At 42.0% G+C, this 13,354-nt stretch overlaps 1 protein-coding gene and 1 pseudogene across 1 annotated transcript in view; one reads left to right on the top strand and one right to left on the bottom strand.

Annotated features, from left to right (window-relative positions):
• The window catches only part of Gypa (glycophorin A (MNS blood group)), a 15,449-nt gene extending 4,330 nt beyond the window's left edge, over window positions 1-11,119 (bottom strand). Inside the window, exons 1-6 of the mRNA XM_021219948.2 lie at window positions 11,082-11,119; window positions 9,074-9,154; window positions 8,641-8,724; window positions 4,426-4,506; window positions 2,210-2,248; window positions 756-841 (exon numbers count right to left, since the gene is read on the bottom strand). Coding sequence (XP_021075607.1) covers window positions 756-841; window positions 2,210-2,248; window positions 4,426-4,506; window positions 8,641-8,724; window positions 9,074-9,154; window positions 11,082-11,115 — 405 coding nt within the window. The 5' untranslated portion in view covers window positions 11,116-11,119. The remainder of the gene's footprint in view (window positions 1-755; window positions 842-2,209; window positions 2,249-4,425; window positions 4,507-8,640; window positions 8,725-9,073; window positions 9,155-11,081) is intronic.
• A 219-nt stretch (window positions 11,120-11,338) lies between these two features.
• On the top strand, window positions 11,339-13,266 carry LOC110337771 (annotated as a pseudogene).
• The last annotated feature ends 88 nt before the right edge of the window (window positions 13,267-13,354 follow it).

Here is a 13,354-nt window from a genome sequence, read left to right as displayed (position 1 = left end):
GACTGTTCAGTGGTCTGGGAGGACTGTTCAGTGGTCTGGGAGGACTGTTCAGTGGTCTGGGAGGACTGTTCAGTGGTCTTGCAAAGGATCAAAGGGCTAAGATGCAGTTTCCAGCACCCATACTGGGCTGCTTACAACCAGTTCCAGGGGAACATATGACTTGTGGCCTCTGGAGGCAACTGCATAAACATGGTACACATAAACTCATACACACACACACACACAAACACACACACACACACACACACACACATACTCATGCAAATACATGCACAAATTCTTGAAATACATGCATAACTCATACAAACACACATATAAAGTCATGCACACAGACACACAAACTCACGCAAACACACACATGTGCACATGCACACAAAATATATCTTAAAAATGAAATAAGTAAAACTTTTAAATGTATCTTAAGTATGACATATTGCCTTAAATATTTTTTACACAAATTAAAGTAGAAATCTGACTGGCTCATCTCTAGCCATCAAAATATACTAAACCATATTAGGCAAGAACTTTGTGGAACCTTACATTGGAGGCATGGAGAATAAATTTATACGCAAGAGTCATCTTAAATTTGGCAAATGCAAAACAGTTCAGTGGAGGATTCCTCGTCTTTCTGTGTCCAGTTTAAGAGGGTGGAGTTTTATAAGATTCACTTTCTCTATGTGTTCAGTTATAGGCAGAGGAGTACGCCACCCAAGCTGGTTCACACTGGTACTTGAGATGGAACACTTAACTCTTACCTTTGTCATTCGGCTGATAAAGTAAGAGATAAGAAGGATAGTGCCAATAATCCCAGCCATCACGCCCAAAATTATGAGTATCATCACTATGGGAGACAAAAAGCAAAGAAAATGTAAAATGAACTGTGTCATTTGAAAAAACGAACAGGGTGAAAAATATACTCTTACCTGTTTATAGAAAAATGCATTAATATTTCATAATTTTGTGTACATTTAATCTTCAAAAATGTTGGATTTTGACAGTAACCTTGTGGGATTCTGGAACTTTCTGAGTCACACAGTGAGCTAACTTCTGACCAGGATCTCAAAGTTCTGATGCCAAAGTTCAATGTTTGCAGGCATAATCACAGACAAGAGTCTGTTGGTATTTTTCATTGGTGGGGAAACACCACAAACTCCTTGGTGATTTTAACATTACTAGAGAAAACAACATTTTAATGGATCAAAGGGTATGAAATGGATCATAGAATCACAGGTTTGGAAGAGAAGATACACAAACAGCTTACAAATGAGTAAATTCAGTCTACTGATGCTGAGCTACACAGTCAACAACAGTTAAAAACACTGTTTTCTGAACTTTTCACGTGTTACGGCACATTTCCTGTACACTCGCTGATACAATGACGAATACTTAGGCAAGCTATGGCGTATTGGGAATAAAGTGATTTAAAATAAGTAAGTTGGAGGGAATTCCCATTTTTACAGTATATTTATAGTGCAGATCAGTGAAGTAAACAGACTGCGGGCTAGACATGCAAATGAAACCGCACGTTCATCTGGCAAATTACGTCCTTAATACAGATTACTGACTTTAAGAGCGAAAGTACCTTTTAAAGGCGTAGTGTCCCTACCCACTTGTGTTATGCAGCCTTTTCCATCAATCAGATGTTTCTAGTGAGATTGTGGTGAAATTCTACAGTCCGTTTTTCTCCCAAATGAAATGTGAACACTGGTCAAGTAGTACGGCAGAGTTGAAAGTTGCAGGGTAATGACATAGCGCACAGTGAAGCACTCAGCAGCTTCAAGGGCAGCAGGCACGATACTAGTCATAGTGGAGGTTTTAAAGATGTGGCTGAAGGTGAATCAGGGCTGAGACAGGAATGGCCTCTCCGTATTTTTTGATATTATACCAACTAATTAGTGGAAAAAGGAAGACTCCATTCTTTGTTTGTTTGTTTTTTAATAAATGAAGAGACTTTTCTCAGGTGTTTATAGTTGATTTTAAAAATTACAAAAATATAATTTAGGAAAAAGCGATCAAGTTATTCATATCCTCTGTCCAAGGTTAAAGAATTTTTTCCTTCAATATCAGGAACAGTTGCTTTTGTTACTAATGTCAATGACATATATCCTCTTTTAAACATGAACCTTTGTCAATGATTACATATTTGACACTGAAACCCTACAACTTAAAAGTGTGATGGTTGACATTTCATCAACACATACCAACATACCTAGTGCAGGAAAATTATGTCGAATTGGTACCATCATTCCTGAAAAATCAAGTTTTCAAAGTAAGTCAGAATTAGTGGGGTATGCCTTTGCAACAAAACAAAACAAAACAAAACAAAATGAAACAAAACAAAACAAAAACCTTTTGGTAGTACAGGGTTTTGTCTTTTCTTTTTCTTTTTTTCTTTTTCTTTTTCTTTTTCTTTCTTTTTTTTTTTTTTTTTGGATATTTTCTTTATTTACATTTCAAATGTTATCCCCTTTCCCAGATTCCCCCCCTTCCTCCCCCTGCTTTGTCCTTTCCTTTTGAGATTGTAATTTAATTACATTTCTCCCTTCCCTTTCTTTTCTCTCAAATCTCCCATGGACCCCTCCCCACTGCCTTCAAATTTATGGTCTTGTTACTTAAAAAAAAAAAAAAAAAAAAAAAAAAACTAAAAAAAAAAAACCCCAAAACCCCAACTAACTGTTATTGCATGCACATATGTATCTATGTATATATGTATATATTCCTAAATATAACTTGTTCAGGCCATATGATGCTGACACTATGTTTGTTCTGAGAGAACTATAGGCAATTGAGGAATGTTGGGGATGGGGCAATGGCCTTCTCAGGGAAGAACACACTGACTTGACTGTCCAGTGACAAAAGGATTTGTTTTTCTTGTTCATTTTTTTTTGGGGGGGGGAGTGAGCAGCCCTTCATGTGTTGGTTCAGTGACTGAACACTTGCTTCTTGGTGGTGGAACTCTTTGATGAGGCTATCGGGAGGGTGAGCCTAGCTGGAGAGAGTTCAGTGCTGGTGACAGGCTTTGGTAGTCACAGCCATGTGTCACGTCTTAAAGGCACCTTTGCTTTGTATTTACAGCTGTGGATGTGATGTCATCTCCATGCCTCTCACTGCACGGACTCTCCCCTGGAATAATTGTTTCATATGACACGGTATCATACAGCCAAGATGTCGAATGCATTTTGCTACTCTCCAGGACTGAGAATTCTGGAAGGTGGCAAAATATATCCAAAAACTAAAGGTTCATCAAAGCTTGTCTTTTCTTTCTTTGGTGCTGAGCATGTTGGCCTTGGGTTGAATTAGGGGATTCCTCCCACTTATGTAAGTTCTTAAATCATGGGATGCCTTCTACTTATGTAAGTCCTTAAGCACATTGCTCAACTTCTCTGTGCTTTACGGGTTTTGGTTTGTTTGTTTGTTTGTTTGTTTTCTCAGAGAAAATAAGAATTATAACTTTTATGTGTCTGAGTTGTTGTTAGACTCTATTAACTAATGTATAAGAATGAACAGTGCCTGTCCCCTAGGCAGCTGTCATTTAAAGAACTTATGTCATGTAGCACTGTGTGTCCACATAGGATCTAACTGTGTCCCAGTTGACATTGACGTGTTGTCTTCATACTGAGGTTGAGACTGTTAATCACAGACATGAGTGAAATAATTAGTGCTACACACTTGGCCTTATTTTTCTCCCTTGGCTTTTGAAAGTCATTGCTTCCATTCAGCTCAGGAGAGCCATCTCACTTAGGATCCTGCAGCCATGCTGAGTCTTTCTCAGGCTCTACTGTAAATGTGTAGTGTGTTCTTCCTTCTATAAAACTAGACAAGGGGGAGAGGTGGGAAAGGAGGGAGAGAGATCGCTCAAGCGAATGTACTACAGGCCCACCCCTTATCTCAACACCCAACTGGCGTACAGGCTATCGTTTTGCAGGCACTGGAAGCTGTCTGCCACTGGGCCTGCTCTCTTACCTACCTCTAAGTAATCTGTGGAGAAACACTGTGGGGAAAATGTGACTGGCTTCCTTTTATGATTAATGGCATGGAGGCCCCACTAGTAATCATTTGAGGTCTGTAGGGGAGCAGGGTCAGCTCAGGTGAGCTCATTTGGTTTTCTCCAGACTCTTTATGGCCTTCGGGCTCACTCCTGGCTCCCTTTATTTTTCACCCCACTCCCCATTTTATGGTCACATTTATCATTTGGGCATGTTCCTAGACTTTTTGTTTTGTTGTTTTTGATTCACAGTAATTTCTCTGATTCAGTGATATTTCTGTGTGTTATTTCAAGTCAAGAGCCCCTGCACAACAGGAACCTGTCCACTTAGCTTGCATTTCTCAGTGTTAGTCAGTTTCCCTCCAGTCATCAGGCCATCGTTCTGATCCTATCTGCATCACAGCACAGACTCCAGTGCAACTAATGTAAGTATAACAAACCTCCACCATGTGGTGAGACAGGGTGTTCAGGCATAGCAGTCACTTCAGTAGGGGCCATGGGGTGAGATGTGAAATTAATATCTGTGCAAAACAGAAGTTGAGAGATAGAATAAGCATGGAGTAACTGGGTGCATCAGAAAGAACTCAGCAGAAGCCAATTTCATCCAACACCCATTGGCCCCAGCTTCAGATGTCCACACGGCAGAGACACAGAGTCAGACGGCATGAATGTATTTCACCAGACTTAGACTGCATGGAGGTTTAGGTACACAATCAATAATATCACAGATGCTCTAGAATTCAAGACACCATTACAAGTTATGGACACTACAGGCGCCCACATAGTTCCTTCATAGTTCAAGAGAAGAAAGGGATAGAGAAGAGGAGGGATAGGCTTCAGGGATAGGCAGGCCCCACACGGTGTGGACTTTATCCTACATTACAGGCTCAGTGGATGAGAACCTCTATCAACAGCATGCAGGGAGGGGGTGGATAAAGAGCTTCATGAGGGAACCCATCCTTGTGCCAAGAATGTCCTGGATAAGCAGCCCTCTTACCAACAAGCCATCCCTCCTTACAGAGTCCTTATCACTGGCAAACATTGCCTTTAGAGAAGACCTGTCAGTTTAGATTGTTCTTGTGCAAAAGCAGGCAGACAGGGTGGAAACAAAGTGTAAGGAGAGGATATGGCTGTGCTCCGGTCAGGACGGATGGACAGAATAGGCTGAGCTCACAGAACACACACATGCTGCTGTCGAATGTTCTTTCATTGTTGTCTTTTTTTTCTTTTATTGTTATCTTAAGCACTTAAAAAAATAAAGGCCACTCGTAAGTTGCAGGTTATTCAAAGCCCATAGGCTATGTATAGTTCCCTGTACCCCATATTTCTCTAATGAGCCTCTTTGGCCATGTTATCAGGGTTCTTAGATCCTTTGAGACAGCTCCATTATGCATTCAAGATACGGCATGCCTACACTAGTGAGCCATGAACTTCCCATTATGTTTTGAGATGGCCCTGCCTAGCTGTCTTGTCTATGAATACTTCACTGCCACAGAACTGAGGTCATGAGACACCTGAAGTTTATTCAAGGCACGTATAAGCCACTGGCCATTTGGTTCATGTATAACTTTATCTGCCTCATATATGATCAATTAAGACATAAAGATGGCCCTTGTAACAATGAATAGGCTAAACGGCTTTTCATATGTAAGAGAGGGCAAGAGCAAATAAATGTGAATATACTTTATACTTCCAACATATTGTACATTTGCTTTATTTGTTTATGTACACTGTGTGGATTCTGGGTATCCATTTTAGGGTGTTTAGCTTGGTAGCAAGCACCTGTACTTAAAAAGGATTAGGAGGGTTATTTGCATAAAAGGCACATTGAAAATAATGCTTATGTAAATATGAGGCATTATACCCCCTAAACACCGAGCATGGACTGGGAACTGCAGGGGAAACCTAACAGAAATACGGCCGGAAACTTGGTCAGGTTTCTTCAATTGTGGCAGGTCCAGAAAAATATCCAGTCCATCTGACTTGCAGTCACAAATGATTACATTTTCTTCTAATACACCCATAAATAAATGAGCATATGCTTTGTCATTATGCCTGCTCTCATTTCCTTGCAAAGTAGGAACACTCTTTCATTGCCTGACAGAAGGATTTTGAATTCTGCACCCAAACGAATAGCCCAGGAAGGAAGACATAGAGTGACCTTGTACCATATATGGTTTTTTTTTTTTCTAGTAAAGCTACAAACCTCAGCATCACCATCCATTGTCCAGGTGACCTCAGATAGATTGCTGTATTAGTCTTGCTTTGTATTTTTAATTTAACTTCTTTGACTGTGACTGGCCACATCAAAGAGTTCCTCTTAGATTAAAAAATGTAATCCGTGTTACAAAAGAGTAAAATGTTAACGGGGTTGTCTTACGGGTTTAGAGGCAGCTTAATAGCTGTACTCACAAGGAAGACAATCAACCTTCACTAAAGGCTTCGGCTAATGGGTAAAAAAAAGCAGAAGACATTCACATCATAAGAGGATGGAGGACACAAGCCTGGAATACGGTTGGGTGTGAGAAAGAAAGCCATCGCGGCATATTCATCGAGCTCATTGGCTGGGGTGTAATTTCCTAGATGCAAATAACTCTAACCAAGGGCACTCTGCCCAATTGTCTCTGCATCTTTCACCGCTGTACAGTGAGATTATGAATAGTGTATACATTGTATCAATGCTGACCACGTTAAATGAGCACATGCGTTCAGTGTTTAAACAGAATAGGAAAACTGATCCTGAAATACCCATGGAATTAAGAGATCCAAACAGCTAAAACAGTACTTAAGAATACAGTCTGAAGATTCAAACTTCCTGAGTTCAGAACTCATGGCAAAAACAAACAACAAAACAAAAACAGAAACAAAAAGAAAAATTGCAGTGTTTAGAGTGTGCTGTTGTCCTAGTGTACAGACACAAAGATCAGTGGCACAGGGTTTAGATTCAGAATGGAAAGTCATATTTTCAATAACCTACATATGCACACTGCAAAGGGTAAAGTACGTTTTCTTCATATCAGAAAGAAAATTAGTAGTTACTGTGGTGCTGCGGGCCTGGGACTGGGGACTGACTGATAGTGAACCTGACTGCTTTTTGGAACAATGAAATGTTCTGAAGTCAGGCCATGGTGATAAGTACACATCGCTATGGGTGGAACAAACACATAAGAAGGAATAATGGTGAATGTTATCTCAGGCACATCTCATGCTGATTAAAGAAAAAAATGAAGTGACTGTTTATTTGGGGGGTGTGGTAGGACACTGGTTAATTGTGAGGGTACTGTACTGAAATTATTCAGATTTGTACTGCCATGTCTCTGCTCACTGGCTTCAGGTAAGTTTTCAAAACATTTCAAACTCCCGGTTTGATTTTCATCTGCAAATGGAATACTGACTGCACAGAACTGGTAGAAAAATAGAGTGGGGCTTGGGTCAGGATTCAGTAAAATCTCCTTACAAAGTCTCATTTTCTTTGAACAAATACACAGTGTTTAAATATACACCGCAACCCTGTTCAACAAAAACCAATAGAAGGCAATTCTCTTTGGAGACAGTTTCTGTGAAGCAGGAAGCTTGCCTTTGGATAGAGAAGGCCAACGGATTGGTAATAGCACTGAGCATGTATGCTTGCTACCTGCATGGGAACCACTTGGAAATATTGACAAAGGGATGCTAAGGACAGGGGCTAGTGCTACTCAATGAAGATTTCACTTTTCACCCTCACTGCAAGAAAGACAGCAAAACCCCTTTTACTTATATCCACACACATTACCAAGCACTAAATTATTCTTCCCTGAATTGAGTGGGTTGGTTTCCTGCATTCTGTCAAGTTTGTTGCTTAAATGGGCCAGTGCCTTTGTTCTATACACCTTAAGGAAGTTCAGGCCAGCTGCTGAACTTGAGCCTGATCTAAAACATCTCAGGACATGTCTGAGGAGGAGATAAGGACTGGAACTCCTCTCGCAGACCTTTGCTAAGATGCGCATGGGGCAAGGCGACTGGGGGAAAGCTAGGTAATACTTGGGGCGAGGAACATTCACAGCTATGAATTAGGCATTGGCCCAAACAACACCTCACTGTGTTTCGGTTCAAGCAAGGGTGGCCTGATGTTTTAGGTACAGCCGTTTTTGATACTTTTAGTTACAGAAGGTGTGAGGATGAATTCCTACCTCACAGTAGAGACAAACTCACTCAAACACTAAGAGGGGAATGCCACCAAGCCCTGCCTGACATGTCCACTGTGACTCCTTGCTCTGTCCTCTGGCGCTTCACCAGGAGCCTCTAGCTGATTCTAACAAACACAGCACAGTGACCATTGTCGAATGTCTTCTCCACTGTGCTGCAAGCTCCACTTGATACAGGCTTCCTAAGGAGCAGCGGTTGTGTTCATTCATTTTGATTTTCTAAATCTTTTAAATGTTTCTTCAGTGTACAATGTGACTGATTCTTTTTGCAGAAAAAATTTCTGCTTAGTAAAAACCCTCGGGGACAAAGTTCAGGAACCTATCCCCAGAGACAACCATGGATGTGTCCGTTCAATTTGTTTTTTTAATGTCAGTTCACTGACCCCAGAAGACATTGCATATACATCTTACTAGGGATTCAGATAAAATATTAATGGCTACAAACCTATTATGCGAAAACACAGAACTTACCTGATGTTGACATTGCTGCTGAATGCTGATTTGGGTTGCCTACAGTTAGAGCCACCACAGGAGTGGTTACATGAAGAAGAGGATCTGTACAGAAAAGAGAGAAGTTAGATAAAATGCTTCCCAAAGCTCACAGGGGACTGCCATCTCACCTCCAGTTACAATGGTTGCTTTTAAAAAACACATTTGTTTATCTTTATTTTATGGGGATGAGTGTTTGCTTCTGTGTGTGTGTGTGTGTGTGTGTGTGTGTGTGTGTGTATACCCCTTTATGTACCTGGTGCCTGTGGGCGGCAGCAGTGGCAGGAGTGGTTCTAGAGTTAGAGTTACAGACAGCTGTGAGCTGCTTTGTGGGTTCTGGAAATGCTAGTTTCTAAGAGCAACAAGTGTTCCTCACTAAGGAAATGTGTAATGCACCTTTGTTTATAGGTCCTACCTGATCCTGGCAATGACCGTGAATGCTCTTCTTGGTAATGTTGACTTGAAGGTATATGGAAGGTGGTTGTAAGAAAATGACCTGTAAAGAAAAATTAGGAAAGTTATTCTAAATGTGCTTCCCACAGCCTGCAGAGTGGCATAAGATTAGTCAGCTATTTGTCTGGCAGAAGGTTACGATGCAGAACACTCCTCAAAAACACGGGGAAATCCGTAAACACAGGGAAAAGATCTGAAGAGACCTTTCCTGTAAACATAGAAGAGGCCGACGGTGTGTGGTCCCTGCCAGGGGATTGCTGGCTCACTCCAGTTGGAATTGTTATTTTTAAAAGATTTATTTAGTTGTGTTTTATGGGTATGCGTGTTTTACTGCATGTGTGTATGTGCACCTTGTGTGTGCCTGGTGCTGGTGGAGTCCCAAAGAGGCATCACACACCTTAAGACTGGAGCTGCAGACAGGTGTGAGCTGCTCTGGAGGTGCTGGGAACAGAACTCAGGGCTTCAGCAAGAGAACAAGGACTCTGAGTCATAAAGCTATCTGGCCAGCTTTTTGCTTTGGGACAGGTCACGCTATGTAGACCAGATACATAGAGATCTGCCGGTCTCTGCCTCTGAGTGCTGGGATCACAGCTTGATCCCCAGCTGCAACAGGTATTCTTTAAAATAAGAAAAAAGCTCTGAGGATGTGGAATAAACGTAACCTTTATAAAGAAGTGGTAGGGACGTGAGCTACAGCAGTCACTGTGAGGACACTGTGGAGACTCCAAACATATAACACAGTCATTCTATCCGTCATTCTATCCGTGGCTATAAATTGAAAGGGTGTGAAATCAGCGCCCCAAAGATACCTGATATCCACATGTTCTGCTGATCACAGCTCTATTCGTGTGGATTGAAATACAAAGGCAGCCGGGATCTCGCCTGATACAGAGACATCATGGAGTACTACTACTCAGCCATGTGTCCAGTCACGGCTACCGTAGAGAACATCTATTTTAATGGTACTTAGCTCAGCCCTTATGCAGTTAGGTCAGTAACAGCATTGCCTGCGTTTTATAGATGAGGCCAAGATAGGGCTAATGATTTGCCTCAGGTACACTAGACTTTTAGATTTGAACTCACTTCTACTCTTTCTTGTGCCTGTTCTTAAGGATTGCCTCACCCCCTCTGCCAGGGAGCCTGGATCTCACCCCTGCATCCTACAGAGAGCTCAGCACTTCTCTGCTGCCCACCCTGACTCAGGCCGTAGCTGTGCCATGAATGAAACACGCTTCACCCCACTGCCTGGGCCTGTGTGTTTCTAACACAGAATCACTCACTGTGTCTGAGAGAACATGGCTTAAAATATCCCCAGGAAGCCAAAAGTAAGACTACTTTAAAATACATGGAATTTATTTTGGTAACATACTACTTTGGATTCAGCCCAGGCATAGAGCAATTAGAAAGGTTTTTGTTTGCTTAGGGTTTTTGTGGTTATGGTTGTTTTTGTTGTTGTTTTCTTAGTAACAGTAGTAACAGTTCTACAAAGAGAAGCCCCTCACAGTTTCATGCTAACATCTTGTCTCCTCTCAGCAAGAGAAACTGGTTATACTAGTTTTGAAAAAGAAATACCCCAACCTTCACTAGTAACCTTAGCTTAGTAATCAGTCTCTTCAGAGCCCAAGCAAAGCAACATGCTTATTTATGTAAAGATATTACTTCCACTCGATACAGTTTCGCTGCTATCTAGGCTTAGAATCAAAGGCATTTCTCAGGCTGGGAAACTGCTATTCAGGCACAAATGGTTGTGGGCTGCGGTGTGCCACTCCTGTCCTTAGCCGAATCTTAATAAAATGCACCCTCCAGACTGAAATTGAATGTACTACTCAGTCATTGGTTCAGTTAAGTTTAAATAAGTCATCGAGAATAAAATATCATCAAGTTTAAATAAGTCATCGAGAATAAAATATCATCAAGTTTAAATAAGTCATGGAGAATAAAATATCATCAAGTTGAAAATGCTCACTCACCCGATGTTGTCACAGCGGTTGTGCTCTCGGTCATACTGGGAGTGTGTGTCTGTCAGCCTTCCCAAGGCCTTGCCTACTTGCTGGTATCTCTCAGGCCCACCTTCCCCGGGGCCTCTATCCGTTGACACACATTGGCTAGCATTTAAATGATGCAACAGTATATAGTGTCTGTTAATAAAGATAACTGCGAGGACCAGAGTGTAATTAAAATCTTTGTTTCCAAGAATTGCCTGCTGTGTTAAATTTACTTCATGTCGATGAAGTGAGCGCCACAAGGCAGCAGTGAGGACCACTCAACTGGACACAGAGATACACTGCGGAGGTCAGGGCAGGCACTGGACTTGGAGAGGGGGAGTATTTCTAATGCGGAGGTCCCTATGATCCGTTAAGAAAGTGGCTTCTTGTGTACAAATTGCATGCATTGAAAACTTTACTCAACGTTTGTGTACTCTGAGGTTTGAAAAGCTGTCAAGCGCGTCACAGCTCAAACAGTGAAAGAAACGTGAGTCGGGAGAAATCTTCCAGGAAAGTAGAATTCGAACTGAACTGCCTTGTCCTTGTGGCTGTAAAAGCAGTTAGTGCTTTAAAATGCTTTAAAATGCTCTATTGCTCACTGAGCGTGAGGCAATCCCCAAATAACAAAAGTAAACGCTAGAAAACAAAACCAGGCAAACCCCAACAACCCTGAAAGCATAAGGGGAAGGTGTGCAGCACTGAGCAGAAGCAGGAAGCCCGACCACAGGGGAGATAAACCCCAGGCAGATACCGGCTTGGGCTCAAGACATAGGAGAGTAGCTTTGATTCGAAAGTCTTTGGAAATCAGCCCTTATCAAGCTGCGGAGCGGGAGCTGACCACCACCTAATAGAGAACTGGGTTCTTTCTGGTGTCCTTGATGCGTCCTGCCCTCCCAACCCCGACCCCTCATTTAAAGAAATGCAAAAGCTGGTGGCTTCTCAGGTTGAAAATTCGAGTGTGTGGAAATGGAGCCACGTGGCGACATCTAGTGGCTGATCTGCATAATAGAAACGAGATGTGGAAACAAAACAAAACAAGAAAACGCAAATGGAGAAAACCTTCTTTCCCTTCCTCTTCATTGTTCAGGAGTATCATCAGATCGTATCTATGACTTACATCCCGCAAATGTGTCAGGCAAACACAACTGTGTTCCTATAGCATGTGCAGCCTGCTTGGTCAGAATGTTCCAACGACTTCCTGGTTTACTTTCTTCAAATGCTTTTTTAAACTTAAGAAAACACAAGGTCATACACACATGACACTCAAAATGACACAGTTGGGGGTCAGGGGGACAAATGACACTCTTTAGACATAAGAGCCAAGGAGTGGACAAGTTTGCAACATAGCCCTTGCTTATTCCCATAGGAAGCTGTGCGATTTCTTTAAGGATGAGTTTATTCATCATTGTTCAAAAGGAGGTATACTTCAATTAAAAATCAGGGTATTAGGCGGAGGGAAGTCCCGAGACAAAGGGCGATGGTCCGGGCGTGGTCACCCAGGGACTTTGAATATGTCGGGGATCGCCCTCAGGAAAGGAAAACCTGGAGGAAGGACCACCCTTTTGGCTTTGTGGCTGTCCCAACAAAGAATCCTGATGGCACAATGAACCTGATGAACTGGGAGTGCGCTATCCCTGGAAAGAAGGGGACTCCGTGGGAAGGAGGCTTGTTCAAGCTACGGATGCTTTTCAAAGATGACTAGCCGTCTTCACCACCAAAATGTAAATTTGAGCCCCCACTGTTTCATCCAAATGTGTATCCTTCTGGCACAGTGTGCCTGTCCATCCTGGAGGAAGACAAGGACTGGAGGCCAGCCATCACCATCAAACATCTTATTAGGAATACAAGAACTTCTAAATGAACCAAATATTCAAGACCCAGCTCAAGCAGAGGCCTACACAATTTACTGCCAAAACAGAGTGGAATATGAGAAAAGGGTTCGAGCACAAGCGAAGAAGTTTGCCCCCTCATAAACAGCGGCCCTGGGCTCCATGGTGAGGAAGGGATTGGCTTGGCAAGAACTTGTTTACAACCTTTTGCAGATCTAAGTCACTCCGTACAGTTACTAGTCTCCTGGGAGGGTTGAGCGGGCGCCATTTTCCATTTCCGCCACTGGCATATTCAGTCTTTTGTATTTTTGATTATTAAGTAAAACTTGCTTTTATTTTAATATTGATGTCAGTATTTCAACTGCTGTAAAGTGATAAACTTTTGTACTTGGTAAGCCCCTAGCAGCTAGATTCTTTGCGTCTCGCTTG

The sequence above is a fragment of the Mus pahari genome, chromosome 20 (assembly GCF_900095145.1).
Source record: "Mus pahari chromosome 20, PAHARI_EIJ_v1.1, whole genome shotgun sequence".
NCBI lineage: Eukaryota > Metazoa > Chordata > Mammalia > Rodentia > Muridae > Mus > Mus pahari.
This window is presented reverse-complemented; position numbering and strand designations above follow the sequence as displayed.